At 42.7% G+C, this 27,732-nt stretch overlaps 2 protein-coding genes across 8 annotated transcripts in view; one reads left to right on the top strand and one right to left on the bottom strand.

The window, feature by feature from the left end:
• CLCN1 (chloride voltage-gated channel 1) overlaps nucleotides 1-15,282 on the top strand; it is a 54,185-nt gene extending 38,903 nt beyond the window's left edge. For 4 of the 5 annotated variants that reach the window (XM_075611801.1, XM_075611803.1, XM_075611802.1 and 1 more), the window contains 12 exons: nucleotides 3,692-3,841; nucleotides 4,837-4,906; nucleotides 5,501-5,611; nucleotides 6,764-6,977; nucleotides 9,207-9,340; nucleotides 10,108-10,307; nucleotides 10,689-10,761; nucleotides 11,638-11,777; nucleotides 12,196-12,231; nucleotides 12,435-12,539; nucleotides 12,638-12,724; nucleotides 13,317-15,282. In XM_075611801.1, coding sequence (XP_075467916.1) covers nucleotides 3,692-3,841; nucleotides 4,837-4,906; nucleotides 5,501-5,611; nucleotides 6,764-6,977; nucleotides 9,207-9,340; nucleotides 10,108-10,307; nucleotides 10,689-10,761; nucleotides 11,638-11,777; nucleotides 12,196-12,231; nucleotides 12,435-12,539; nucleotides 12,638-12,724; nucleotides 13,317-13,604 — 1,608 coding nt within the window. In that variant the 3' untranslated portion in view covers nucleotides 13,605-15,282. The remainder of the gene's footprint in view (nucleotides 1-3,691; nucleotides 3,842-4,836; nucleotides 4,907-5,500; nucleotides 5,612-6,763; nucleotides 6,978-9,206; nucleotides 9,341-10,107; nucleotides 10,308-10,688; nucleotides 10,762-11,637; nucleotides 11,778-12,195; nucleotides 12,232-12,434; nucleotides 12,540-12,637; nucleotides 12,725-13,316) is intronic. The other variant, XM_075611800.1, reaches the window with a different exon arrangement.
• Nucleotides 15,283-16,568: 1,286 nt separating this feature from the next.
• Nucleotides 16,569-27,732, bottom strand: part of FAM131B (family with sequence similarity 131 member B) — a 45,808-nt gene continuing 34,644 nt past the window's right edge. For all 3 annotated transcript variants that reach the window (XM_075611806.1, XM_075611804.1, XM_075611807.1), the window contains 2 exons: nucleotides 26,179-26,310; nucleotides 16,569-25,671 (listed from right to left, as the gene is read on the bottom strand). In XM_075611806.1, coding sequence (XP_075467921.1) covers nucleotides 25,292-25,671; nucleotides 26,179-26,310 — 512 coding nt within the window. In that variant the 3' untranslated portion in view covers nucleotides 16,569-25,291. The remainder of the gene's footprint in view (nucleotides 25,672-26,178; nucleotides 26,311-27,732) is intronic.

Here is a 27,732-nt window from a genome sequence, read left to right as displayed (position 1 = left end):
GCTTTCTGTTGATCGTACTGCCTCGGACACTAGAAAATAGCCCACAAAACTATCTCATTGTATCAAGCTGCAAAACGTTTCAAGGCAAGAAAACGTCTGTGAACCCCTTCGGATTTTCACACATTTCAAATCTAAAATGTTATTAGATCTTAATCTAAGTCCTAATAATAGATAAAGATAACCCGATCAAACAAAGGACACAAAAACATGATACTTTTTCAACATTTATTTATCCACAAATGATTCAACATTTAATATCCGTGTGTGACAAAGTATGTGACCCTTTAGATTCAGTACCTGGTTTGCACCCCCTTGAGCAGCAATGACTTTAACTAAGTGTTTCCTGTAACTGGTGGTCAGTCTTCCACATCGGTTTTGAGGGATTTTGGCCCATTTCTCCTTACAGAACTGCTTCAATTCAGTGACATTTGAGGGCTTCCATGCACGGATAGCTCACTTCAGGTCCTGCCACAAGATTTAGATGGGGTTTAGGTTCGAACTATTACTAGGCCATTCTGAAACACAGAATTTCTTCTTGTGTGGCCATTCTTTTGTAGATCTGTTTGTATATTTAGGATCACTGTATCGCTGCATGACCCACTTTCGGTTCAGCTTCAGATCACAGACGGCCTGATATTCTCCGCTAGAATCTTCTGATACAATGCAGAATTCATGTTTGTGTCAATGCTGGCAAGTCGTCCAAGTCCTGAGGCAGCAAAGCAGCCCCAAACCATCACACTCCCACCACCATGCTTGACGGTTGGGATGAGGTTCTTCTGTTTGAACGCAGTTTGGGTTTTCGCCAAACATAACGTTTCTCATTGAGGCCAAAAAGTTCTACCTTTGACTCGCCTGTCCAGAGAACATTGCTCCAGAAGTAACAAACCAAAAGATAGTACCAGCACTCTCTGTCTCACAGCTACAGAAACTAACGAATACCAGTGTAGGGAATAGGAATAATTTAATGACACTAATAGTAAACGGAAATTATATCAACAATAGCCAATGCGCCAATGAGAGAATTAATACCACAATGGAAAAAGTCAAAGTATAGGGGGTAGAGGGGAAAGAAGGAAAAGGGGGAAAAAAAACACATGAAAAAAAAGTAACAAAAACACAAAATGGAAAAAGGAAAGCAAACAAGGGGGGGGCAACGTTTCGAGAGGTAACCTCTTCATCTGGCCCATTCCCCCTGGTCCCAAAGGGTCCCAGAGGTACTTCCCTTAGGCTTCCCTCCCCACTGTCAAATAATCCCACACTCAGCTAACACAAGACATAAATCATGAATTATGGAGAGGACAAAGTGCATATGCAGATATCAGATATCAAACAGTTAATGAGAGATCATGGATTGTGAAAAAGACAAAATGCATAGCCAAGCACTCCACAGGGCATGAGGATCTAAGGACAGAGGGTTTGCTCATTCTCATTAACTGTTTGACATCAGATATCTGCATATGTTTTGAAATCTTTTGGTTTGTTAGTACTTGTGAGGGGAATTAGGGTCCCTTCCTGTTCCATGCACCCTGCAACCTTGCTGAGTTTTTCAGAGTGCTGTCTGCCACCCCCCTTTCTGCCATTGCTCCAGAAGTGCTGTGGATTGTCTATGTGCTCTTTTGGCGAACTTACGACAGCAGCAATGTTCTTTTAGAGAGCAGTGGTTTCCTCTTGGCTATCCTTCTTGTTCAATCTTTTTCTGATAGTTGAGTCAGAAACACTCACATTAGCCAAAGCGAGAGTGGCCTGCAGATGCTTGGATATTACTCTTAGTTAATTCTTGGGTGATTTGCCGGTTTGTTCTTGGAGAGATTTTGGTAGGACGACCGCTCCTGGGTAAAGTGACTGTGGTCTTGAACTTTCTCCATTTGTGGACTTGTCTCACAATGGATTGGTGGAGCCCCAAATCCTTAGAAATAGTTTTGTAACCCTTTCTAGACTGATGAGCATCAATAACTGCTTTTTTGAGGTCCTCAAAAATTTATTTTAATCATCTCATTATGTATTTCCACACACCTATATGGTCAATCTGATTTATGAGGAGAAGCTAGCTAAATTAGATTTATTTACATTAGAAAAGAGGCGTCTAAGAGGGGATATGATGACTACATACAAATATATTCGGGGACAGTACAAGGAGCTTTCAAAATAACAATTTAACCCAAGGGCAGTACAAAGGACACGGGGTCATCCCTTAAGGTTGGAGAAAAGGAAATTTCCCCAGCTACAAAGTAAAGGGTTCTTTACAGTAAGGGCAGTTAAAATGTGGAATTCATTACCCACAGAGACTGTGATGGCAGATACAATAGATTTGTTCAAAAAAAGGTTTGACATTTTTAGAAAGGAAAGGTATACAGCGATATACCAAATAAGTAAACATGGGAAGGATGTTGATCCAGGGAATAATCCGATTGCCAATTCTTGGAGTCAGGAAGGAATTTATTTTTCCACTAAGTAGATATCATTGGATGATGTGTCACTGGGGTTTTTTGTTTGCCTTCCTCTAGATCAATACGTAACTATAGATATAGGATAAAGTATCTGTTGTCTAAATTTAGTATAGGTTGAACTTGATGGACGCATGTCTTTTTTTCAACCTCATCTCCTATGTAACTATGTAATTCATACATCATTTTGTTTCAAGAGACATGGAATTGGTTAATATAAACCGTATTGGATATTTAAGAAAAGACTGTTTTGATTCAAGAAGGTTATCATGGAAAACTATGGAATGTCTATAATTATCATTGGGGTTCACAAACGTTTTCTCGCCACTGTATGTATGCCTTTATTTATGTAGCTCGATCTATGTACATAGCGCTTCACAGCAGTAATACACGTGACATAACATTATAACACATAATGGGAATAGGCGCTTCAGACATAAAAGTAACATTAGGAAAAGAAGTCCCTGCCCCGAAGAGCTTACAATTGCGGCTCGCCCAAAATCACATCTCGCTGATTTTGTCCTTAGCCGTATGTCCAGTATATTACTATAATTGTTTTGCTTATTATAGACCACAATTTAGTCACTAATGTAATTGGCTTGGTTTTATATATATATATATATATATCTTTTTATTTATATAAAATATAACAAGAATTTATAACTCTACATTGTCAAATCTATTTATTAAAGCAGCCTCACCCTCCCGCCCCGCCCCCCAGAAACCGTTATGAGTTTAACTCCTATAAGTATGTCCCCCCCATTAGCAGGCCCCGCTCTTTAAAAAAAAAACAAAAAAAAACAGGCATGCTTTTCTAGTATTAAAAATCCTGATTTTCTTAATCTTCAGCTTCTAGGTGTTACCGTGGTAACCGTTAGACTACACTGGGCTCTGGGGAGAGCCCCATTTTCACCTCCCGAAACACTTAATATTTCATATCCTTATGTCTCCTGAAAGAAGCATCATATTAAAAAAAAATACAAACAGCTTTGCTTTAATTACCGGCATGGTGTTAATACCGTTTCAAAGCTCTTTGTTTCTACCTGTCTCTCCTCCTGTTACTTCTCTCGTTGCATCTTTCACTTTCTCCCACTCTTATTTTCTCTTCCTTTCTGGCTACAACTGTCTTTCTCTTGGCCACTTACGTGAAGTCTCTTTCCCTCTTCCCTCACACTCTGTCTGTTTCGCTTTCTATCATTGACACTCCCTGTCCCTGGCTGTCTCTCAATGCCTGGCTGGTCTCACAGCTCATGCCTCGGGAGAGTATCAGTGCTCTGTTTGATAACCACACGTGGACAAAGCATGTGGGTAACACTGCGATCCTCGGACGATCTGGGGCTTTCATCCACCCAACGGTCAGCGTCTTCGTGACTCTGCCCCTCTTCTTCATCATGAAGGTAATCAGAGTTATTCAGATGTGAGCAACACGAACCAGCAAAGCTCAACACATAACCGTGTATATTACATCAATATCATAGGTTTATTCGGTCACAAATTACACTGCCAATTTTTTAGATATCATCCTTTCCTATTCTAAATGTTTATTTCTCAACATATATATCTTTTTTTTGTACAACCAGTGAAATAATATCTTAATTCTGATACATACATATGGCCCCAGCACGCGACAATAGAAGCAATGAACAATAGTCAATTGGAATAAGTCTAAAGTGTATTTGAGAAATTATTTAAGCAGCTATACATGGAACCCAATAGGAGGGTATGGAGACAACCTCTCCTGCAGAGACAACCACACCAAGGAGAGAGAGGGGTGGTGGGGGGGGGGAAGCAAGGGGAAAAGAATAAAAACACAAAAGGGGGTGAAAACAATATATAAGTACAACACACGTAATGGAAGGGGGTAATAATAATAAAAAAAAGGCCCCCCGCCCCCTGTTTCCCCCCCACCCCTCTCTCTCCTTGGTATGGTTGTCTCTACAGGAGAGGTTGTCTCCATACCCTGCTATTGGGTTCCATGTATAGCTGCTTAAATAATTTTTTTAATACACTTTTGACTTATTCCAATTGACTATTGTTCATTGCTTCTATTGTTGCGTGCTGGGGCCATATGTATATATCTCTATTCACCTTGGGTGATAGAGGTTCACCCTGCTGCCGTGCACCAATTCACTTTATTTGTTTGTTTATCACTGACGTGGAGTGCTACCTAACAGACACACTTGTAATATCTTAATTCCTATTCACTATATATAGTCATCCCTTCTGTTTAAGGCCCAGCCACAAGAATACATTGTTTGAGCTTTAAATCCAATAGGAGAGTGCAGAAGGAAGTCTTGTGGATACCATGTGATGGACACTGACGACTAGAACTCCAGTGTCTAATGCACTTATTGGACAGGTACAATTCATGTGCCTCTTATTTCCTTTCTAGTTTCTGATGTCTGTTATCGCCACTACAATGCCGATACCATGCGGAACCTTCATGCCAGTGTTTATACTCGGTGAGAGATATAGGGCTTCATTTGCAACCAATGCACTCGAGTGTGCAGTTCGTCTGTTCCTTGTGGAATATACTCAGTGAGGGAGTTATAGGGGACAACAAACTGTTACCAAGCAATGAAAGGACAGAGCAGGGTATAAACCCAACACGCAGATAAGGAGAGATTATTTCCTTCTTGGCTGACCCACGAATGGAGAGAGAGGAGAGTACAAGGGAAAGAAAGAGATGCAGAAGATAAGAGAGAAATAGACAGTGTGTAATAGGGGAAAAGAGACGTAAACAGGGAAAGAGAAACATGGAAGCGTTAAAAGAAAACCTTTCTTTCCCTATAAGTTTTCTGTGCCCATATGGGAGAATAAGAAACAGAGATAGAGATCCCTATTCAATATGGTGAGAATCAGGATAACACACTAGTCACGCTGGATTCCATTTGTGCACTTAAATGAAAGTGAATTCATCATTACCAGAGCACTGACCGGTTTCCTCATACTCAACAAGACCGAGGGAAAACAACATGGTATTATACGTGATGTTATCTTTACAAATGTATTTTTACCTGAGACTGTGGTATGACCCCTCACTGGATGTCTTGTAGGAGCGGCCTTTGGAAGGACGGTTGGGGAATTAATGGCTTATCTCTTCCCTGATGGAATTCTGTTTGATGAAATCGTGTACAAGATCTTACCTGGCGGTTATGCTGTGATTGGTGATTGTCGCTTACTTGCATGACTTACACATTTGACTTTATACAATAGCACATAGGAGAAATCTTGTAAATAGATCTCTTTTCTGACCAAAAAAAAATCTTATAAAGCTTCAAAGATGCATTTTATACCCATTTCCTGCTGGAGTGGTGAAAGGCTGTGACAAAATACTTCAATAGGTATCACACTTGTCTTGGTACACAACTTTTTTCTGTTTGTATTTGTATCAAATGTCAGAAAGGTTTTTAAAAAAAAAATGCAAATATGTTAATTAAAAGGATTTACAGCACCTCACATTTTTCGCAGTGTTTTGGTATTGAAAAATGAAAAGTTACAGGCCAGATGCAGAGTTTCATACATATGAACACGTGTCTTATAACTTCTTTCTTACTCTTACTATAAACTCAATATCCCTTACAGATAATACGAGTACTCGTAATATAACTTTGCAATCCAGCAAGCCAATCTAACTGAAGGGATTAAGTTAGAAATATGATACTGCCTATATTTTCCAAAAATCTATGTGATAAAGAGATAATGTTATAGTGTTATTGTAGAGTGCAGTTTACTAGTTTATCTTTAACTTGCAATTTGAAATCAGCTTCCGTATTTATCCTGAACGCCCAAAATGTTCACTAAACGTTTATTTCGCATCGGCTTCTCTTTGAAAACACTCTGTCCCTCTGCCACTCTGTCCCTCTGCCTCTCCATCCCTCTGCCTCTCCGTCCCTCTGCCTTGATGACCCTCTGCCACTATGACCCTCTTGCCTCTATGACCCTCTGCCTCTCTGCTTCTGCGTCCCTCTGCCTCGATGACCCTCTGCCTCTATGACCCTCTTGCCTCTATGACCCTCTTGCCTCTATGACCCTCTTGCCTCTCTGTCTCTATGACTCTCTGCCTCCATGACCCTCTGCCTCTATGACCCTCTGCCTCTCTGTCCCTCTGCTTCTGCGCCCCTCTGCCTCGATGACCCTCTGCCTCTCTGACCCTCTTGCCTCTATGACCCTCTGCCTCTTTGTCTCTATGACTCTCTGCCTCTATGACCCTCTGCCTCTCTGACCCTTTGTCCTTCTGCCTCTCTGTCCCTCTGCCTCTCTGACCCTCTAGATCTCTGTTTTTCAGTTGCTCACTCTCTTCCTTGGCCATTTCTCAGGAGCAGCAGCTCTCACTGGAGCGGTCACGCACACGGTCTCCACGGCTGTCATCTGCTTTGAGTTGACGGGTCAGATATCTCACATCCTTCCAATGCTGATCTCTGTTATCATGGCCAATGTTGTGGCACAAAACCTGCAGCCCAGTCTGTATGACTCCATCATCCAAATTAAGAGGTTGCCCTACCTCCCAGAGCTGTCCTCGTGCCATGTTAGGTGAGACATAGCCCACGTGCCCTGCCACATCACATGGATATGCCCTACGGCCACTTCAGGTGACAGATACAGACACTATGGAGATATTCTGCGGCAGCTATTTCAGGTGACAGAGAAGGCATTGTGCATCTGTTATCGTTTCATTCTGTATGCACGTACTGTGCATTGAGGCCCAAGGAGACCGATATTCTTGCTTGCACATGACGACTCTAGTTCCCAGTGCTCTCTCCCATGACAGAGAGCTGACAGGTGCAACATGGAAAAACAATTACAGGAAAGAAACATCATCATGGACTAGAGACTGCTGTATACTGTGTAACATAGGTGCATAGCACAGCTGTATAGTGTGTGTAACATAGGTGCATAGCACAGCTGTATAGTGTGTGTAACATAGGTGCATAGCACAGATGTATAGTGTGTAACATAGGGACATAGCACAGCTTTATAGTGTGTAACATAGGGACATAGCACAGATGTATAGTGTGTAACATAGGGACATAGCACAGCTATATAGTGTGTAACATAGGGACATAGCACAGCTTCGTCATTAAGACGAGACTGAGGTACAGATTCGTTCTGTAGCAAGTAACAAGGACAGCTTCACCATGTACAGTAAACGGAAACAATTAGTAAAATGGTAATATTATAGATATGGGCAGATCCAGCACTAACCCAACAAGTGTATGAGACCCCAATAAATGTATCAAAACACAGCGCTCTATGTATCAAAGGCCAAATTCTGGTACACAGTTGTTATTTTTGCGCAACACGCCTGCACAAGGCAGAGCTTATGTATTAATCTTTGTTGCGCTTTTTTCAGGTTTGTCTGCCTCTGCCAGAGATGAGATAAGGGATAAACGAGTGGGAGGAGTTAGGGCCGAGTTACATTTAAATATTGGGGCATACCTAATTATTAAGAAATGTGCGGCTTGCAGTTTTCTGCATCTGTTCTCTACGTCGCCTTTTTTTTTTAGTGCAGAATACTAAAACAGTACAAATAGACTTCATAAATATGTCACAATTGAGACATAAAAAAATGCGCATTTTGTGACACGACTGCATCAGCGCATCGTACCTTAGTGTTGATACCTAGGGTCCGTAGAATTTGATAAGAACTGCGTGTCCCGCCGCGTCTGCCCATTTTCCAATCTGCTGTAAAACCTCACAGCCTATTTGATCCTTGACTTTAAGAACAGCCGTCTCCAGTCGTGTCAAAAATCCTCCTTCCCAGGAACAGAGCCAGCGATGGCCACACTACCCTACAGCTGTCACCATGTTTGCTGCACCACATGGAGGGTTTGTGACAGGCCTCGAGACAGCTGTTTTGGACTGGGCTTGGACAAAAAGGCCACTTTCGGCTATAAATGTCACCTGTCCACTTACTACCTTTTTGCTCTACTGTTTTTCATGGTATGTGACACAAAGTGTCATATTTTTGCACCTGATATAAAGATTCCACTTTTTTTGCCTTCGTTGGGACGTCAGACTCTAGTTAACTTTTTTTCCTCTCTTGGACCCTTTTTTGGTTAGTTGGAGATTGCACATGTCAGTGCAGGAGTGCTCATGAATATTCATGAGCTTCTTCTGAGAGACAGAAGCAGAAGAAAAACAGATCCCTTCACTAATTATGTCACCAAATTTTGCGTATCAATACATGGAGAACGAATTGACCTGCAGCTATACAGTTCTTTAGGTAATTAGAGATTGCACACATAAAACTATTGAAGTAAAAAAATAAATTAAAAAAAAAAAAAAAAAGACTGAACTGCAGCTTTAATGAAGCATACGAGTTGCTCCGTGCCTGATACTATACACGTCATACATAAATCTTGGCCCCTTGCAGACCATTTATCAGAACACCTTCCTACTATCTCTGTACGTTCCTCCTACTTACCAATTAGATTGTAAGCTCTTCGGGGCAGGGACTCTTTTTCCTAAATGTCACTTTTATGTCTGAAAGCGCTTCTTCCCATTATGTGTTATTTGTATTTGTTATGTATATCATTGTCACATGTTTTACAGCTGTGAAGCGCAATGTACATGAATGGCGCTATATAAACAAAGATATACATACATATATATACACACATTTAATAAAAGGTAGCTCTTGTATCTTGGGCTGGCCAAGAGATAGCTATACATTCTGTATTACAAGAAAAGAAACAAAGGTCTAAATATTCATCGATGGACAGAGTGCATGCTGTGTAAACCTGTCTTTTTTCCTGACAGCAAATATAACATCTTTGTGGAAGACATCATGGTGAAGGACATCTGTTATATCTCTTCCTGCTGCACCTACAAAGACCTGCTCAATGTCCTGCAGAGCTGCACACACAAGATGCTGCCCCTGGTGGACTCAGCAGGTGAGTCTCCCTCAGACCTGAGCATCCTGCTTCTGGGGGATATATAGTTACATAGTTACATAGTTACATATGCTAGTGACTGTGAGTTTGTCCTGGTAAAACCGCAACGTTTTACACGGTTAAGCGGCATAAAACTAGGCAAAAATCTGTATTCTGTGTTATAAATCACATTGTTTAAACCGCATCTATAAAAAGTGACAAACCGCGCAGCTTACCTGCCAAAGCGATTGTACTCGCTTTTGAAGCGGAAAAACCTGAAGTTGTGCTAACTCCATCCAGAGCCTTACATGTGGGTTTTGCTCTAATATTTCAGGCTCTGGATGGAACTCGCAAAACCAATCTCGCCACTTTATAGGAGGTGAGAAACAAAATGCAAGTTATTACAAGCGGTTTTGCATTTTGCACTTAAGAAAGCTACTAGAATTCAGTTAGTTCACCAAGTGAGTTTGAGCCTTTTTGGTCATTCCTCCCAGATTTGCAGAGCCAGAGGGAAACCGCATCTAAAAAAGCCTTTTCCGCACGGTTGGGAGACGCGAGAATCTGATCGTAAAGGGCGCTTTCCGCACTGATTTGTACAACTCGCAGTTACTAGAATATCCCCTTCTAGTTCTGTTTGGGTTGTACCGCAGTGTTTTTGCATAGTACAAGTAAGGACTCACTGTGCTTGTAAACTCTGCTGTGGGCATCGCTGTGGTATGATGCTTATTCCTACTTCACAGACCGAGGAGGAGTAGGGATACAAATAATAAGAACATCCCTTCTTGCAGAGTGTATGGTCCTACTGGGGTCCGTTGAGACTTCAGAGATTGCTGATCTGCTGAAGAGAATCCTCAGCCGGGAGAGGAGAGAACGCCTGGCTTCTGCCCCATACAAGGGTCAGAAGTCTGCAGAGCCTGAGGGCAAGAGAGATTCCTTCCGATATGTGGATGAAGAAGAGACAGCCGGTGAGGAAGAGGATAAGAAAGAGGTGAGAGAGTAAGCGGTACTGTGGGAGGGAGAGAGACAGGCTTAGAGTCATAGAGATACAGTAGGTGAGAAAAGAGACAAGGCGTTACTATCAAAGTCTTCTGGATGGAAAACTCAGGCAAAATAAGTGCACACCAGGTTTAGCAAAGAAAATAGTGTCTACAAAGTGATTCCTTTTCATAGATAAAGTGGGTACTGTTATTTGCTCATATTTTCCCCCCAGTTTTGCAGTTGTGAGTCTGAAAAACACAGGGACAGAACAAGAAAGATAAATATTGTGCAAGAACTGATAAAAAGAGGGGTAAAAGGGTAAATATGATATTTGAGAGGGGGCGTTGGGATACTGTAGAGAGAAATCCAGACTCTCTTTGTTTTGTTTCAGCCTGCTGAGGAATGCAATGGTCCTATCTCCCCAAATAACCCGCTGGAGACACCCAGTGCTCCATCACAGCCAGGTAACACCCCGATATTACTTCTCATAGAGACCATGCTGCATAAACAGTACACAGGTATTACACCACCAACATTTCCCAGTGCAGCAACAACACACCAACAGTACCCAAGTATTAATCCAGTGATACCCGTTTACTAATTTGACAGAATAAAAGAAGTACAATTACGAAAACCATGCACCACCAAGTAGTATAATTCAAATGACACACAGGTAAACACCCCAATATAATCTCTAAACCACACACCGAAGGAGCAGGTACATTACTACCCCATTCATACCATTGTATCCTGTTATAATTCCTCAGATAATCCCCTCTGTGACATCCTGCCAGTTAATGTTTCTCTCCAGATAATGTCCTGTTCATTCAGGGCCATATTTACTGAACGGTGCAATTCCATTAGATACCACCTGTCCCCTTAAGGCTTATGGCTATGTGTATAGGGGTTGCTTGATGCCCTCTTCTTAGTTAGTTCTCTCTCATTACAGGCCATATTTACTAAGCCATTGTTACTCCATAAAACATAATCTTCAGACGGTGGAAGACCTTACATTGAAGAGAATGGGTTTTAAGGCATCTCCCGATACCAGCAGGTGTCATATGGAGTAAAACTGCCTAGTAAATATGGCCCTAAGTATATAGTCCTTTGTTTGACTCTCTCTCTCTCTCCCTCCCCCCCCTCTCTCTCTCCATCTCCCTCTCTCTCCTTTTCCCTCCCCCATTCTCCCCCTCCCTCCCCCCTCATCTCTCCCTCCCCTCATCTCTCCCTCCTGCCCCCCCTCTGTCCCCCTCCTTCCCCCCCTCTCTCCCCCTCCTTCCCCCCTCTCTCCCCCTCCTTCCCCCCCTCTCTCCCTCCATCCCCCCTCTCTCACTTCTTAGTCAGCGTTTGTCTCAGGTTTCGTTCTGCAATTCAAAGAATCTTCTGCAGTTCTGAGGAAGCCAAAGCTGGGGACCCACAGAAGGTCAGAGGGAAAAAGTTCTGCAGGGGGTTTAAGGAAGAAACAGCAGGCAGTCTGCAGGTAGCTAGGAGAGGGAGTGATGCTCTGCTAGGATCTGGGTTGAGGTGAGAATAAGATGCTACTCAGGAGAAATACTCTGCACAAGGCTGGGGGAAGAAGCAATACTCTGCACAAGGCTGGGGGAAGGAGCAATACTCTGCACAAGGCTGGGGAAGGAGCAATACTCTGCACAAGGCTGGGGAAGGAGCAATACTCTGCACAAGGCTGAGGGAAGGAGCAGTGCTCTGCACAAGGCTGAGGGAAGGAGCAATACTCTGCACAAGGCTTGGGGAAGGAGCAGTGCTCTGCACAAGGCTGGGGGAAAGAAAAATGCTCTGCACAAGGCTGGGGGAAGGAGCAGTGCTCTGCACAAGGCTGGGGGGAAGAGCAATGCTCTGCACAAGGCTGTAATGTTGACTGCCTCCTTATCTCTGTACAGGAATCCGTGGTTGAGGACACTATGTCACCAGAAGAGGTGAGAGACCGATAGGAAGTGACAGAGACAGCAGCAAAGACCTACAGAGCGTGAGGGAGACAGACTGAAATTAATGGGGGAATGAGACAGACAGTGACAGAGAAAAACATTGACCTGGCAAGAAGCAAAGAACCATATGGTAGGAGAAAGCGACAGAGAGATTGTCATCCTGACAGAAGCACAGACAGATCTGTAATTTGCAGATCTCAGCCTGGGAGCAGCAGGAGCTTGGGAAGCCAGCCTGTTTTGACAGCTGTCTGATTGACCCGTCACCGTTCCAGTTGGTGGAGAGGACTTCCCTTCATAAGGTATGCTCATTGCACCTCCTTTGTGATTCAGGTTACAGTATATCTTGTCTTGCTGTCTCTTTGTTATTAGAAGTCTTACTTTGGTCTCTCCCTTGCAGACTCACACTCTCTTCTCACTCCTCGGCCTTAGTCAGGCCTACATCACAAGTGGGGGAAAGCTAAGAGGAGTAATTGCACTGCAAGAGGTAAGAGAAAAGAGGGGAGAAGGGGAGAGTGAGGGTGAAGGAAGACAAAATGCAGGATAAGGAGGGAAGTTGGGGGGGGGGGGGGTAATTTATCAGGACTTCTGTCTGCAAAACTGGTGCAAACCAAAGATAGAAGTCTCATTGAAAGGAATAGGATGTTTTATTTCCTTCATCTCGCTCCTTCTGTCTTTCTTTATTCTCTTTGTATATCTTTCTACCTTTTTATCTTTATATTTCCATTTATGGCCATTATGTAGTATACTTTGCTGACATCTTCCCCTTGCTTGGGAAGATTTCAGCTGATTCATTTGAATACACTGAACAATACATTCTATACAAGCAACTTCACAGCGTATTGTATAGAAGTCAAAGTATCTTGTAGATTACAAGTTTTGTGGACTTTAGGAATGTTTGTTATATATGCATGTTTTGTTATGGCCTCTGACAATCCTTATACTTTGCTGCAGAATATGCTGGTACCTCATAAAGTTATAATAATATATATCTCAGCTTCTCTTTGTCTCCATATATTTCTATGTACTGTGAGATCTCTGGATGTCCCTCTCACATTGTCTTAATCGTCTCCTTTCAGTTACAAAAAGCCATAGAAGGGACAGCCCAGTCTGGTGTCCGCCTGCGTCCTCCTTTTGCCAGTTTTCGAGACGCCAGCCATGCCATGTCTCAAAAAAAGACCCAAAGACCAAGCCCCACGGCTCCTCCTTCCCCAGACCTTTCTGTGCTGCCTGATGACCCCATAACACCTGCAACACCAGACTCAGAGTTGGACGATCTCTCGGGTCAGGGGTCAGAGAACGTGTCCCAGATCCTCAGAGATTTCCGCGTGTCCTCAGAACACAGTGAGGATGATGTACCACTGTAATACCCTGGGGCATAGTATGTTACCCAGTATCCATTTGGAATGGCCTAACTACATTGCATCCTTTGGCAAGTGTAATGGTGTCCAGAATATTTTGAACAGTTCTTGCTACCCAGAGACCCTTGGGTATCACCACTTACCTTTCATCCTGTGTACCTGATGGTCCTGACACAACCTGCTCTGTAACACAATATTTTCTTTCATCCCCACACTTATGTTACGTTCACACAAACCCTGTGACTCAGATGCTTAAAGTACCTTACCCAGCATTGCTCAGGCACGCTCTTTTACTGAGGTATCTTTGTTTGGAATTTTTACCCACAAGATCAAGAAACTGTTTCAGCCTTTTTTGCCAGATGTATCTATATTACCCAGAAATCCATGGGGAGAGGTTGATGCCCAGACATCAACATCTACCTCCAGCAACATCCATTCAGCTGAGAATAAAGATGCCAAAAGATAGGATGACACGAGAGAGCCCTTGCAACTTCTGGTTTTTGTGACAACGCTGTCATGCATCAAACAAATGGGAAACAAGTGAATGAATCCTTCTTCCAAACGTTTCAACATGTATAATGATTCAAGAAACAATATTCAAAGTGGCAAGGGATCAGCTAGAAGTTCTTCTGCCAAAGCCTCCAAATGAGCTGTGATTGTATTCACAATTTTTTTTCTCCAAGTGTCAAATGTTTGTATAAAGGTTTTAAGTTCCAGCATTGGAGGAGTTAGGTAATGACCAGAATCGATAAATCGCACCTTAAGGGTAACCGATAGGAATAGCATCTGATGGTAACCCAACTTCTCTAGTGTGGCAAGGCAATAGAATAGGACAACTATCTTTCTGCAGGTTACCATCATTACTGGTTCACCCAAAAGATTTTCCCTAATTAAAATGGAACTGAGCCTCATACAGAGCAACAGCTTCAAACCGTGGACTGTCTGTTGCAATTTAGTGGACATATTGTAAAAGTAAGGGTCACCAGCGATTACCTAGTGCTGGGTATCAGAGTCCTGGCTTTCTAAAGCAAAACAAAGTCTTAATTTGTGAATGTGATGCAACCAGTCAGCTATCAATGTAAAAGTGATAGGAGGTCTACGTGAAGCTGCCACACTGCAGAGCACTGACTATACATACTGTAGGTATACTTCATCAATTATAGTCTTATTTTTATACAAAGGTACAAATGAGCCTTTATAGAATCAAGCACATATTGGTTCATATACCGGCTGTACTGCTGAATATATTGGCCACTTACACATCCCCTCACATGTGTACTTACCTAAAAACTGATATGTACCACCTGTGCAGCTGGAAATCTTAAAGATATACCCCGTAATCTTTGTATGAAACCTAACGTGCACATATTGTACAAGAAATCCCAGAGGCATGCACATCCATAAAGTCAGTGTATACTCCCTATACACATATGGAGCAAACACATACATATTTAACGGAGCACATGATGATTCTATAGGTTGCCTTGTACACTGTATATATTGTTAGGTTACTCCTCATTTTATAGGTCCAGATGATATAGGATCCCGCACACACATTGTATATGCCTCACATGTACAGTCCCGCATGGGCGAGCAGTGTATAGGTGCTGATATATAGAGCAGTCCATAGTCTTCCTTCTGCCAATCATGTATGTATGTAAAAAAGAAAATGTTTCATAACACAGATGTGGGTGGACGTGTTTTTGTGACGGCGGTTCCCTTTCCCGAGCTATCACGCAGGACATGGGGGAAATATAATCACTGTTATTGCATGCAAAGGACCATTCAGGTGAATGACTGTTAATGAGCTGTCAATATACTTAGTATGATTCAGTCATTATATTTTGGGATACTTGATGATGAGTGATTCATTCTAAAACAATTGTGGCCTACTGTATCTATAGACGTCATTTGTTTTATAATATACACATATACTAAGTATGCCCATGCCCAATTCCCTGCTTGCTGGAGGCTCGTATCCTTACCTTAATACGATTTGAAAGGCGACTGGGCAGCTTTAACCTCGCAACATTACACTGCGGGGCAGCAGAGAAAAACGATCTATTCACACAACCTGACACAAAGTCAAAGTCTTGTTGCATAATACACTGTGGAACATCCTCTCATATGCTATTTAAAATATTTGCTACTGTAACCCCTTCCCTGCAACACTTTGCTCTGTAATGTGTTTCAGGCTCCTCTGACCAAGAAGGGTTAAATGCCCAGGTACCTCTGGCACTGCAAGAGTTATATCCCTTGGTCGCACAAACCGACACTGCAATAAGGCGCTGACACTGTCTGTCACTTCTCTGGTCTTTTATTCCGTGCACCCTCCCCCGCATGCTGCCTGACCGAGACTCACCCAGTATATAGTTACTCCTGCGTGCGTGTATATATATATTTATATATATGTGTGTGTATATATACATATATATACACATACATATCATGTATATATTTATAATTCGGGAGCCCAAAGAAGCACAATGCAAAAAAATTAACAATAAAAAAAACAGACGGAAAGAAGATATGTCCCCATGAAAAAGGGGGTCAATAACCCCATCTCTGCCAGAGAACGCTACAGAGCATCGGTACTCATGAAGAAATATGAAGATGATTGCACCCACAGAGGTGCGGAAGACCTTCTGCGCAGCACTGCAGCCACTGAGATCTTTTCACAATGAGAGATCCCTTAGAGAGCTTCATACCCACAGAGTATTCAGAGTACAACAAGAGCATTGCAACCAGAGGCCTTCTGCAGAGCATTGCACACGAAAACCTCCGCAGATCATCACCCCACGGCAGAACTCGAACAGAGCATCACAGCAGCAGAGACTCTGTAGAGTATAACACCTGCAGAGACGGTAAGCATCACAAAGAGATAATCCTCTGCAGAGCATCACAGTAGAGAGACTGTAGCATATTTACTGCCGGCCACCACTTAAAGTCTCCTGGCTATAGAACGAGAACAAAGCCAGCGCACAGAGGACAAACTCCAGTTGCTTTCAATGGGATTCATTTTTTTTTTTTATAAGTATGGGGCTGATTTTTGCACTGGTTTTGCAGCTGGGAGACTGACACGTGAGGTACCCTGCAGAGTATTCTGTCACCGTGTTACTCCAATAACTAGCAAGGAAGAGAATCTGATAGTAAGGGCAATTTCCTTTCCATAACACGCATTTGCAAACCCCTGCACTACGTATCACGGGAAGTCTGTTATCTGCACATGAATGAAAGTCAGAGTCTGCTGCGGGAGGCCGTCAGGTCTCCTGACTGCAACACTGGGGAAATCTGGAGCAAACAAACAATGCTCGTAACAAAGATTTGTATTGATAAATCGTGCTGTTTTTTCACCAGCCTTGCCCCACATTCGTAGCCAAGAGACTTTTCTAAAGAGCCCCCACAGACAATGTGTGTGTGTGTGTGTGTCTATATACACACTCATACACACACTATACACTTACTTAAGTTATGGTGGGTAAAAAAAGTGACAAAAACCCTCCACAGTAAAGCATATTGCAAATGGAAATATTACTGTGTGGCACTGTGTGCTCATTTGCATGTCATTTCCCAGAATCCCTTGCTGCAGTGGAAGCGCTGTGTGCTAGGTGATAATGGTGAAAGGTGGGGTTGCAGACCTGTCTAAGACATGCAAATGAGCATACAGTAATATTTCCATTTTGCTATATATATATATATATATATATATATATATATATATATAGCAAAGTCCATTTTGCTATATATATATATATATATACAGTGTTCGACAAACCTATACATTTGCTCGCCCCGGGCGAGTGGATTTAACCCCCGGGCGAGTAAATATTGGCCCAAGCAGCACACGTTTGGTACTAGGTGGCGAGTAGATTTTTTTGTGTGGCGAGTAGATTTTTTGGTGATTTGTCAACCACTGTATATATATATATATATATATAGCAAAGTAGAGCAATTCTTGGGCAAAATAAGTGCACCATATGTATCAAAGAAAAAAGCCCCAGTGAAAGTAAAAGGATTTTTATATATATATATACACATATGGAGTTGTTTTTTGCCCAATATGCGGAGAGCACACGTTTCCATGTGACATTGGGTCATTTACCAAACAGCACCAAATGTAACAATGAAAAACAAAGTGGGTTTTTTTGTGCTACTGCACCGACACACTTTATTCGAGCAAATACCTGGTATGTACCTGGCAGATACCTGGAATGCGCCGCTCCTCACCTCTGACAAGCCCCGTTGCATTTGCCTTCCCAGCCTGGGTTCATGCCTGGCTGATGGGCGGCTGATTTGTTAAATGATAATGATTAGGATTTAATAGGCTGCAATGCTTCGCGTGTCTACCAGATGGCATAAATTCATGAATTGTAATGCAGTATATATATATACTGTGCAGTATTGCAGCCAGGGGGAATAAAATGCTTCAATCCCTGCCTAGAAAATAACCCAATATACTCGGGCAGAAAACAGTCACAAACCTCAATACACCCGGGTATACCCGAATTCGTGGGACTAGCCGAGCTCGAATAAAGTGTGTCGCCAGTGTAAATCTGGTGCGTTCCTTCTGTCAGTTTTGCAGCTGGGAGACTGGTGAATGATCCCACAGTCACTGAGGCAGAATCCTCTCTCCCAAAATCACAAGATCAGCGAGAGAATAAACAATGAATCTCTTTACTAATAAAAAAAAAAACAGAAGGATCCAATGGAAAAAAAATTAAGTTCCCCACCAATGAAAAGGTTTGTGAGGAGGATAAGGATGCGGGGAGGATAAAGATGCGGGGAGGATAAAGATGCGATGAGGAGGATAAGGATACGGGGAGGATAAAGATGCGGGGAGGATAAGGATGCGAGGAGGATGAGGATGCGGGGAGGATAAAGATGCGAGGAGGATAAGGATGCGGGGAGGATGAGGATGAGAGGATAAGGATGTGGTGAGGATGAGAGGAGGCGAAGAACGCCACTCCCAAGACATGAAACCATTTACTAGAATAAACAGCTCATCAACATGACTGTTTTTTGATCTTGGTGAATAAATCCCTGCGCTGTTTCCCTGGGGTATGTTTATGTATAAAAAGAAGTTTGGCATGAAATTGATGCATTGAGACATTTTCATTCTGCATCTCTTAAGGTTAGCGTGGTCTATTTATCATAACTATATAAAAAAAAACATTAGATTTTCAGAGGAAGAATATATTATTACTCTCAGTGAGATGCCTTTTTTTTAAATAAATCTGGTGCTGTTTTATTAACCCGTTCACTTTTTTGGTTGCTGGCAGACTGTGATCAATAGACACCTGTCAATCAACAGGCTCTATTTAGCAGTGTAAAAAAGTAGAGCAAATGTCAAAGAAACGTGTGTAGTTGCTGCCTTTGCAGTTCCTGTGATTAAAGGTTTGTCCTGGAACATGTTACACACCAGTGATAGAACAGGAAATGTCTGATGGTGTAGCAATGAACAACAATGCTGAGTAAAATTGGGAGGAATGTGTCTTTGTTTTTTGCATGTTACATTTGTACTGCCCTTCACCATCAGGTAGGGGGGGTTGATCCTAAAAACGGGGGGAAATCAGCATTATCAAAGCCAGGGCAAACTTTAAAAACAATTGAAAGAAAAACAGTGGTTGTGCTTGTAACTATTCTCTCGCTTACAGTGTTAATTAAAAAATGACATTTCTGTACGCTAAGCGCAGTATATTTCTGTATGCAAAGCGCAGTGTATTTCTGTACGCAAAGCGCAGTGTATTTCTGTACGCAAAGCGCAGTGTATTTCTGTATGCAAAGCGCAGTGTATTTCTGTACGCAAAGCGCAGTGTATTTCTGTACGCAAAGCGCAGTGTATTTCTGTATACTAAATCAAATTAATACTTTTTGGGCGCAGATGGTGGACTTTGAGGTTATTACAGAGCTGTGCACAAACGCAACTGAAATGACGTTTTACATGCACCGTATAAATCTGCGGCTCTAAGTGCAAAGGAAGCTACTAGTGTTAGCGCAGAATAAAGCTGCTATCTTTCAACCCCAAAAATGTATTTCCCGCAGTGCGGGTGTTTCATTACACAGGTTAACAAAATGTATTCTTTTCACTGTATGGCTTTCATAAATAATATTACACTAATCATTTATATTTACTAATATTAGGTGTAAATTGTAAAAAAAACACACAATTATGTTTTTCTTTAAATTATATCAATCAGGTATTCAACATGACCCGATGTGTCAGAAACTATTTCAAACATGAAATGATGCGTTATATGTATGAATGGTGCGTTATATGTATGAATGGTGCACTATATGTGTGAATGATGCGCTATATGTGTGAATGATGCGCTATATGTGTGAATGTTGCGTTACATATATGAATGATGCGCTATATGTGTGAATGTTGTGTTATATATATGAATGATGCGGTATATGTATAAATTATGCGTTATATGTATGAATGATGCGCTATATGTATGAAGTGTTCATTCATACCATGCACATTTTTTTGAATGTTTGTACAATATTACTTTTTAACATTGAAATTGTGATGTACAAAAAAGGTCAAATAAAAATCTTATCAGGACAAAAGGGGGGGTATTCTGGGGCATAATATTGCCCCAATATATAAAGATAACCCAGTGCCAGGTGTGGCGTGTGCTCACACGACAGACATGGAAACCGAAGCAGCTCTTCTAAGGATGGAGCAGCCACAAATACAAATAAAACTAAATTGGAATGAATAAAAACCATCAAATATTTGCAATAAATACGATGGAGAAAAAAGAGTTTGTACTAGAGGTAGAGGCAGCTTCTGGATAAACTAAGAACAATGACTTTATACCGTATGTATCCAAGGAAAAAAAAACATTTAAATCTATAGGATTTTTCTCTTTGATACCTATGGTGGTTATTTTGCCCCAGAATTGACTGGAATTTGTGTAAATTGATGCTAAACAAGGTATTTGGGCTATTTTGGGAGTTATGTATCAAAGAGATTTATTAAAGCACCCCTCCCGGGTTGCTGTTTGTGTTTTGTTTATTTAAGTTATAGGATTGAAGCCGGGAGGGACCTCCTGCTCCCTGAGATACTCAGCTCCACAGGGGGCGCCGGTATCTCCTGCAAGTTTACATTTCCCTTGTCACCCGGGCCAATTGAAAGCTGCAAGGGATGACGGCACAGCTGCCTATCGGCCCGCGTGACATTTAAAGACGCCATTATGTTAGCCCCAACTGTCCCAGCCGGAGCTGCTACTTGCAGAGATACCGGCGCCCACTATGGAGGTGTCTCGGGAAGCAGGGGGTCCTGTAGCTGAAATTAACATAGTTCACCTCTGGACATCCCCTGTTCAATCCTATTACTAAAAAATAAACAAAACAAACAGCAACCTGGAGAGGTACTTTAAGGAAACAAGTTCCAGGGGAAGTAATGTCGTGTTTGGGTTTGATAATGCTGGTACCGTTCCCTTTGCCAGTTTGCATCCAGGACACTTTCATACCAATCCCCCTTAATACAGTATCTATATATAGAGCGTTGTGATTCAGTAAGTGGTTATGTGCAGCACTAGGAGAATAGGAGGAGTTGCACTGATTTTATCGTGGAATGTATCGACTTCTGTCTGCGGCTGTCATTTCCTTCACTGTCATTTCAGCGTCTGAGGTTTAAACCTCACTGCCTGCAAAATCAATCTAATCACAATCAAGAGTAGCTTTAAAAGTTTGATTAGTGCCTAGATCAAGGGAGCGCAATCTTTTTGAGCTGCGCCCCCCTGCCTGATCCCCCTCGCTCTCGCGCCCCTTTACATGGTTTGGCGGCGTCAAATGACGTTGACGTCACGTGACCCCGTTGCCATGGAGATGGACGTGTGACCTCATTCTGTATGACAGCGCGTCATTTGACGCCGCATTGCCATGGCGACGCGTCACAGCAACTCGTCTGAATCCAGGTAAGTGAGTTGCAGAGACCTCACGTGATCCCCCGGCATTTAATTTAAATGCCTCGGAGAAGAGTGTGGGCCCTCTGCAACCGGCCGCGCCCCCTCAAAAAAATCCCGTGCCCCCCACTTTGCGCACCGCTGAGCTAGATGACACACTTTAAGACCCTTAGGCCTAGAGCATCGTTTTTAAACTAGGGTTCCCGGCAATTCTCTATTCATTTTCAAATTATGTAAAATACAGAAGAATTTACAATGCATCTGATCTCAGACACACTATCAGAGAGGGTTGGGGTTCCTTACAAAGACTCTGATCTCAGAGATTCTATTAGAGATGATTGGGGGTCCTCAGAATTTTGCATATAAAGGTTGGAAACTACTGCCCTAGAGGGTGATGTATCATTGCAAATTTGGTGAAATTGCAAATTGTATCATTTTGCATCAATGACTCAAGGTCTTTGCTCCAAGTTTTGACCCATGTGCATCAGTTATATTATACGTACATAATATTGAGATATATCAAATTCTGCATCTTTGTGCATCAATTGTTTAAATTGAATTTGGGTTAAAAAAAAATCTGGCAAGTCTGAAGTCTTATAACAATCTGCGTCATATGTTGGAAACGCTTTCACATTTGAAGCAAACACAAGTCGTAAATGGAGCAGTGCTTCAGAAAATACTTCAATTTCCACTTTCTTTCCATTGATACATCTCTGTGTAGCGTGCACTACGCTCACAAACATGGAGATCTTCCTGGTGCAGAGAAAAATACTATATTTATGAAGGGAGCAAATCTTCTTCCTTTGATGTATATGTTTCCGTGTGATATATCCAGTGCTGTTTTACTGTACAGGTAGTCCTCGCTATCCAACATTTCACTTTACAACGAATGGCATATCCAACGCTTTACAATGCAACCCTATGGGCCGTTTTTTTCGATGCCAGAATACGTTATCCAACGCTTACCGCACTGATTAACACGGGACTCACTTTACAACGGTTTCACTATCCAACGCTACTTCCAGAACGGATTCTGTTGGATAGCCGAGGACTGCCTGTACTAATATATCCATCGAAGTGGCTGCTTGGGCCGCTTTCGGCTGAAAATCACCATTGACTTCTAAAACGGCCTTAACTGTGGCTTCGTGGATATAGAATTATCCCCTTCAACTGCTGTGTGCTCTGCAGAAGAGGAAAGGTTCGTGTAAGCATGCTGCATACAGGCCAATAAACTCCAAGACTTCCAGTCCTGGTTTTATATTCCCATAGCAGGGTAATATGTAAAGATTTATATCCCTAAGGAGATCTGGAGTCAGTTGGCCGGTATGATGCTCTGCAGCGGAAGTTAATAGAGTGTTGCTCTGCAGATCCTTGGCATGGAAGTGAGCTACCGGAGCAATAGTCTGCAGGTGTCTGAAAGGAGAAATGCCCTGCAGACGACTGGTTTGGGAAGAGGTTAATGCCGGGATTCTTTCCCAGAGGAGGGATTCATGGAGCAATTATCTTCAGGTATTTCTTAAGAAACCTATTAATAGAGCAAAGTCCCGTGGGTCATTGGCAAGGAATGGGTTAATGGAGCAACACTTTGCAGCTATCAGGTAAAGTGAAGGCAGCAATGTTCTGCATTTTTGGTAGGTAATGGGTTAATAGAGTAAGGCTGTTGGTCTTTGGCAAAGACAGGGTTAATGAAGCGATGCTCTGCAGGTCTTTGGCAGGAAAGAAGTTAATATTTTCCAGGGTTTTGGCAAAAGTTTAAGATGGTTTGGGAGAGGTCATTTTAAGGCATGCGAGACCTCCCCATAGAGAGCAGTCTTATCTCCCAACACCTGGGCCTGTCTCTTCAGGAGACTGCTCCTGAAGTCCGTCTCGTGGAAGACAGGTGTGAGGAGAGGAAGGTCGTTCTCATTATTTTCCAGGAACAGACGCTCTGAAAATCCAAGGGAACACGCGGTAAGATGTCTCTGCAGAGACTGCGAGAGACAACCTGTGTCTGACACTCTCTGACTGTCTCACATTCACACGCTCACACTCTGGGGGTCATTTATCAACCACTGTGACACAAAGGGAAAAATCGTTCCATATTAATAAACACCCCAAATCCTGTTTCTTTCAACACGTTTTGTTTTCCCTGATAAATGATAAGTAGGGGAGCTTTGTAGAAGGGGACTGTTTACTAAACTCTACAAGCTGCACAAATCGGGCAAACCCCGTGCAAAAACAGCACCATATTTATCAACGAAAAGCAACTGGAGTTTGTCCTTTGCTAAATCTAGTGCTGTTTTTTGCACTGACTTAGCTCGGAGACTTTAGTAAATAACCAAATAAGTGTCCTGTCTCTAAATCTAAATCAAAACCACATTTATCAGTGTAAGCTGATAAATCTGCCCTGTGCATCGATATATATTTACTATGCATCGGTATAGTGATTTACTGCTGCACACGCTCTTACTGTAGCACCGACATCAAATGTAAGAAACTTGTTTACCAAGTTTAATTGAATTCATACTTGGGTAACTTTCTTCTGGAACTGATGCGGCTAACAGACAAGACCCTTTTGGATTAAATGATGACAAGTGGAGGTATTGTGCTCACTTGACGCATGTACTGTATGTACCATTATCATAAATACATCACGTCACTTCTCTAGAGAAGGGAGAATATGTCAAAATTCAATTCACGTTTTTGTTTAATTTTTTTTTTTTTAAACGTAAAAATTCTCTAATATTTCAAAGATTGTCTCCATACTTCACATTTTCGAATATTCTCTGGTTTCCCCATTTTTTTTCTGTCAAATTCTTGAATATTCTTCAATTCCAAATGTTAGCATATTCAACTGAAACTAAAACATGGGGTGACTTTTTTTGAACTCCAACAAATTAGCGAATATTTGGGAGAATAATGAGTCTCTCTCTACTTCTCTCTTGGCACAACGACAAAGATCCGATGCTGAATACGGAACCTGATCCGGCAGTACGTGTCATTCAAGTCAATGGCAGGTATGGCTGGGTTGGGTGCTATACTCAGCATTGCGGCTCGGTGAATCCCAGCCAAAGTGATCTAAGGCAAAGGAAACTCTACTTTGAAAGTTCACTTTTTTGTTAAAGACTTGCTGTTTGTAGCTGTAATAAGGATGTTATATTTCTCACATTTGATGTAGATAATTAGCCTGTGCGATTCCTGGCATCTCAGATCAGACATTGACACTGCAAAAAGGGAAATAAATATATACATTACTTAACACCTCCCTATCTCCTCCTATTGACACATAGCAAAATACTAAGATAATGCATATGGCGCCCAAGGAGGAGCTCTGCATCAACTGCACTCCAAAATTGCCTTGATATCTATGTAAAATGAAGTTTGTTTTGACGCACTGCAGCCTGTTCTGCTTGCGCTTGCATTACATGTAGGAAAGAGTTTCTTACAGTCTGACGCATATTGTTACACAAGGAAGTTTACAACACAACAGACCGAGCAGATAGTTTGAAGCTAGCAGGGGAAAATAATGGTGCAGGATTTCGTACATCCCATTATAGTGTCATGTAACTTCTCTTACTGACACTCTCCAAATTGCATGCCCACGGTGCAAAATGAAAGCAAAGTGGTCTATGTATCAAGGCAAAAGTGGGGCAATTACATTTTTCCCCTCGTTGTGCCCGCTTTGCTGCAGGGACCCTGATAAATGACTCCCATATTAGATCTCACACAGGCACACTTTCTTTTGGTTGTCTCTCCCATGCTAGCTCTCTGCCTGTTCCTCTCTCTTTCTTTTCCCACTCAGTTCTCCATTTCTCTGTCCTCCTCCTCTCCAGATTGCACCCCAGAAGTGGCGACATCCGAGACCTTGCGGCTGTGTGGGGGGCTCTCATAATCCTCGCGTGGAGGAGAAAAAGACTGCAGGTCATGGCAGAGAACGTCATCCTCTTCTGAGGGGGAGATTTTAGAGTGCAGCAACTGAGGGACAGTCTCACAGAAGTTATCCATCTGTCTCTCCCCGAGGTCAGGTCCAGGGTTTGAGATAAGCCCTCCAGTGGGTGCTGGAGACACTGTCAGAGACTGCTCACTGCTGGCCCAAGCTTCAGAGGAGCCAAGACAGTAGAGTCCCTGCGAGACATATGAGTGAGGCCAGCAGTCAGAGTGTGTCTGTGCAAGGTTATCTGCACAGGGGAAAGAGAGCACGGGAAGCCACAGGAGAGAGAGAAGAGGAGAGAGAAAGCACAGCGAGGAAGAGTGCAGAGAGAATAGGGGACAATAAGGAGAGTAGAAGAAAGAGGGAAGAAAAGAAACAAAATAAAGGAAATGTTATAAAGCTGAAATTCAACTGTCTCTTGCTGCCGCCCCCAATGGTTTGCTAAATGTCACTCTCAATCTCTCTGACTGTCTCTTTATCTGATTATCCAACAGTCCATTGTATGTCCATTTGACTTTCTGGCTGCCTTTTCATCAGGTCTCCTGTATTATATGGACTGTCTATCTCTGTCTTCTCCACTATACTAATCTGGTTATCCAGTGGTACATGAAGTCTCTCTCTATCCAATGTGCCTGGCTGTTTTTTACTCTAGCAGTTTGCTTGGTGTCTCATTTTGTTTTTCTTGACTGTACCCTACCCAGGCTCTGCTGCAGTATGTGACTGGTGTGTCTCTGTCTTTCAGCATGTCAATTACCCTGGTTCTCTAGCAGTTCCTGGTACGTTTCGCTCTGTCTCTCTTGGTTCGAGTTGACGCTCTCCTCTTCCCCATCCATAGATGACCAGGCCATGAGAGTCGCCTCTGAGATTGCAAACTGTTGCATGACACCTAGAGAGATAGCCATGGAGAGAGGAAACAAGAGAAACGACCAGAGAGAGACAGACAGATAGTGAGAGAAAGGTGGCAGGAGCAGGGTTCAAAAGCAGAAGACAGAGAATAATAGCCAGGAAATGACAACCTGACGGAAACATTGAACGTGGGAAACAGGCAGTCAGAGCGAGTACTACAAGAAAATATTCAGCTGCAGTGAAAGACAGAGGGGAAGAGACAGGGGGAAACACCAATAAGAGAGAGACAGACAGGGGAAGAGACAGGGGGAAACACAAAAAAGAGAGAGACAGACAGAGGGGAAGAGACAGGGGGAAACACCAATAAGAGAGAGACAGACAGAGGGGAAGAGACAGGGGGAAACACCAATAAGAGAGAGACAGACAGGGGAAGAGACAGGGGGGGACACCAATAAGAGAGAGAGACAGACAGGGGAAGAGACAGGGGGAAACACCAATAAGAGAGAGACAGACAGACAGGGGGAGACACCAATAAGAGAGAGACAGACAGGGGAAGAGACAAGGGGAAACACCAATAAGAGGGAGACAGACAGACAGACAGTGGAAGAGACAGGGGGAGACACCAATAAGAGAGAGACAGACAGACAGGGGAAGAGACAAGGGGAAACACCAATAAGAGAGAGACAGACAGGGGAAGAGACAGGGGAAGAGACAGGGGGAAACACCAATAAGAGAGAGACAGACAGGGGAAGAGACAGGGGGAAACACAAATAAGAGAGAGACAGACAGAGGGGAAGAGACAAGGGGAAACACCAATACGAGAGAGACAGACAGACAGAGGGGAAGAGACAGGGGGAAACACCAATAAGAGAGAGACAGACAGACAGAGGGGAAGAGACAGGGGGAAACACCAATAAGAGAGAGACAGACAGACAGGGGAAGAGACAGGGGGGGACACCAATAAGAGAGAGACAGACAGGGGAAGAGACAAGGGGAAACACCAATAAGAGAGAGACAGACAGGGGAAGAGACAGGGGAAGAGACAGGGGGAAACACCAATAAGAGAGAGACAGACAGGGGAAGAGACAGAAGGGAACACCAATAAAAAAGAGACAGAAAGATATAGTGACCCGTGTTGTATATAAGTCCCACCCCAGAAGAGTTTGGCTTCATTCAAGTAAATGTCACTAAAATATTTTGGACGTAATTGAATAAGCGCACTCACCTGTTGATATTTAAAACTCACAGGTATATATTAAGAATACTGTGGTGCATATAAGCGCAAGACAGGAAAAATTCCTACTATGCGCGCTGCGGACTGGTGAAGTCTCAACTCCTCCTGTGGAAATTTCTTTCAAATAGACATGCTTTGTCAAGAGCCATAGCCCGAAATGTCGAGACCCTTCGGGCGAGTGTGTCAGCTATATAAGTTTTGTCTATTTCTGTATATAGCATGTCTATT

This window comes from Ascaphus truei, chromosome 8, assembly GCF_040206685.1.
Source record: "Ascaphus truei isolate aAscTru1 chromosome 8, aAscTru1.hap1, whole genome shotgun sequence".
Classification (NCBI taxonomy): Eukaryota; Metazoa; Chordata; class Amphibia; order Anura; family Ascaphidae; genus Ascaphus; species Ascaphus truei.
Note: the sequence above shows the minus strand (reverse complement) of the source record. Positions and strands in the feature narration are given on the sequence as shown.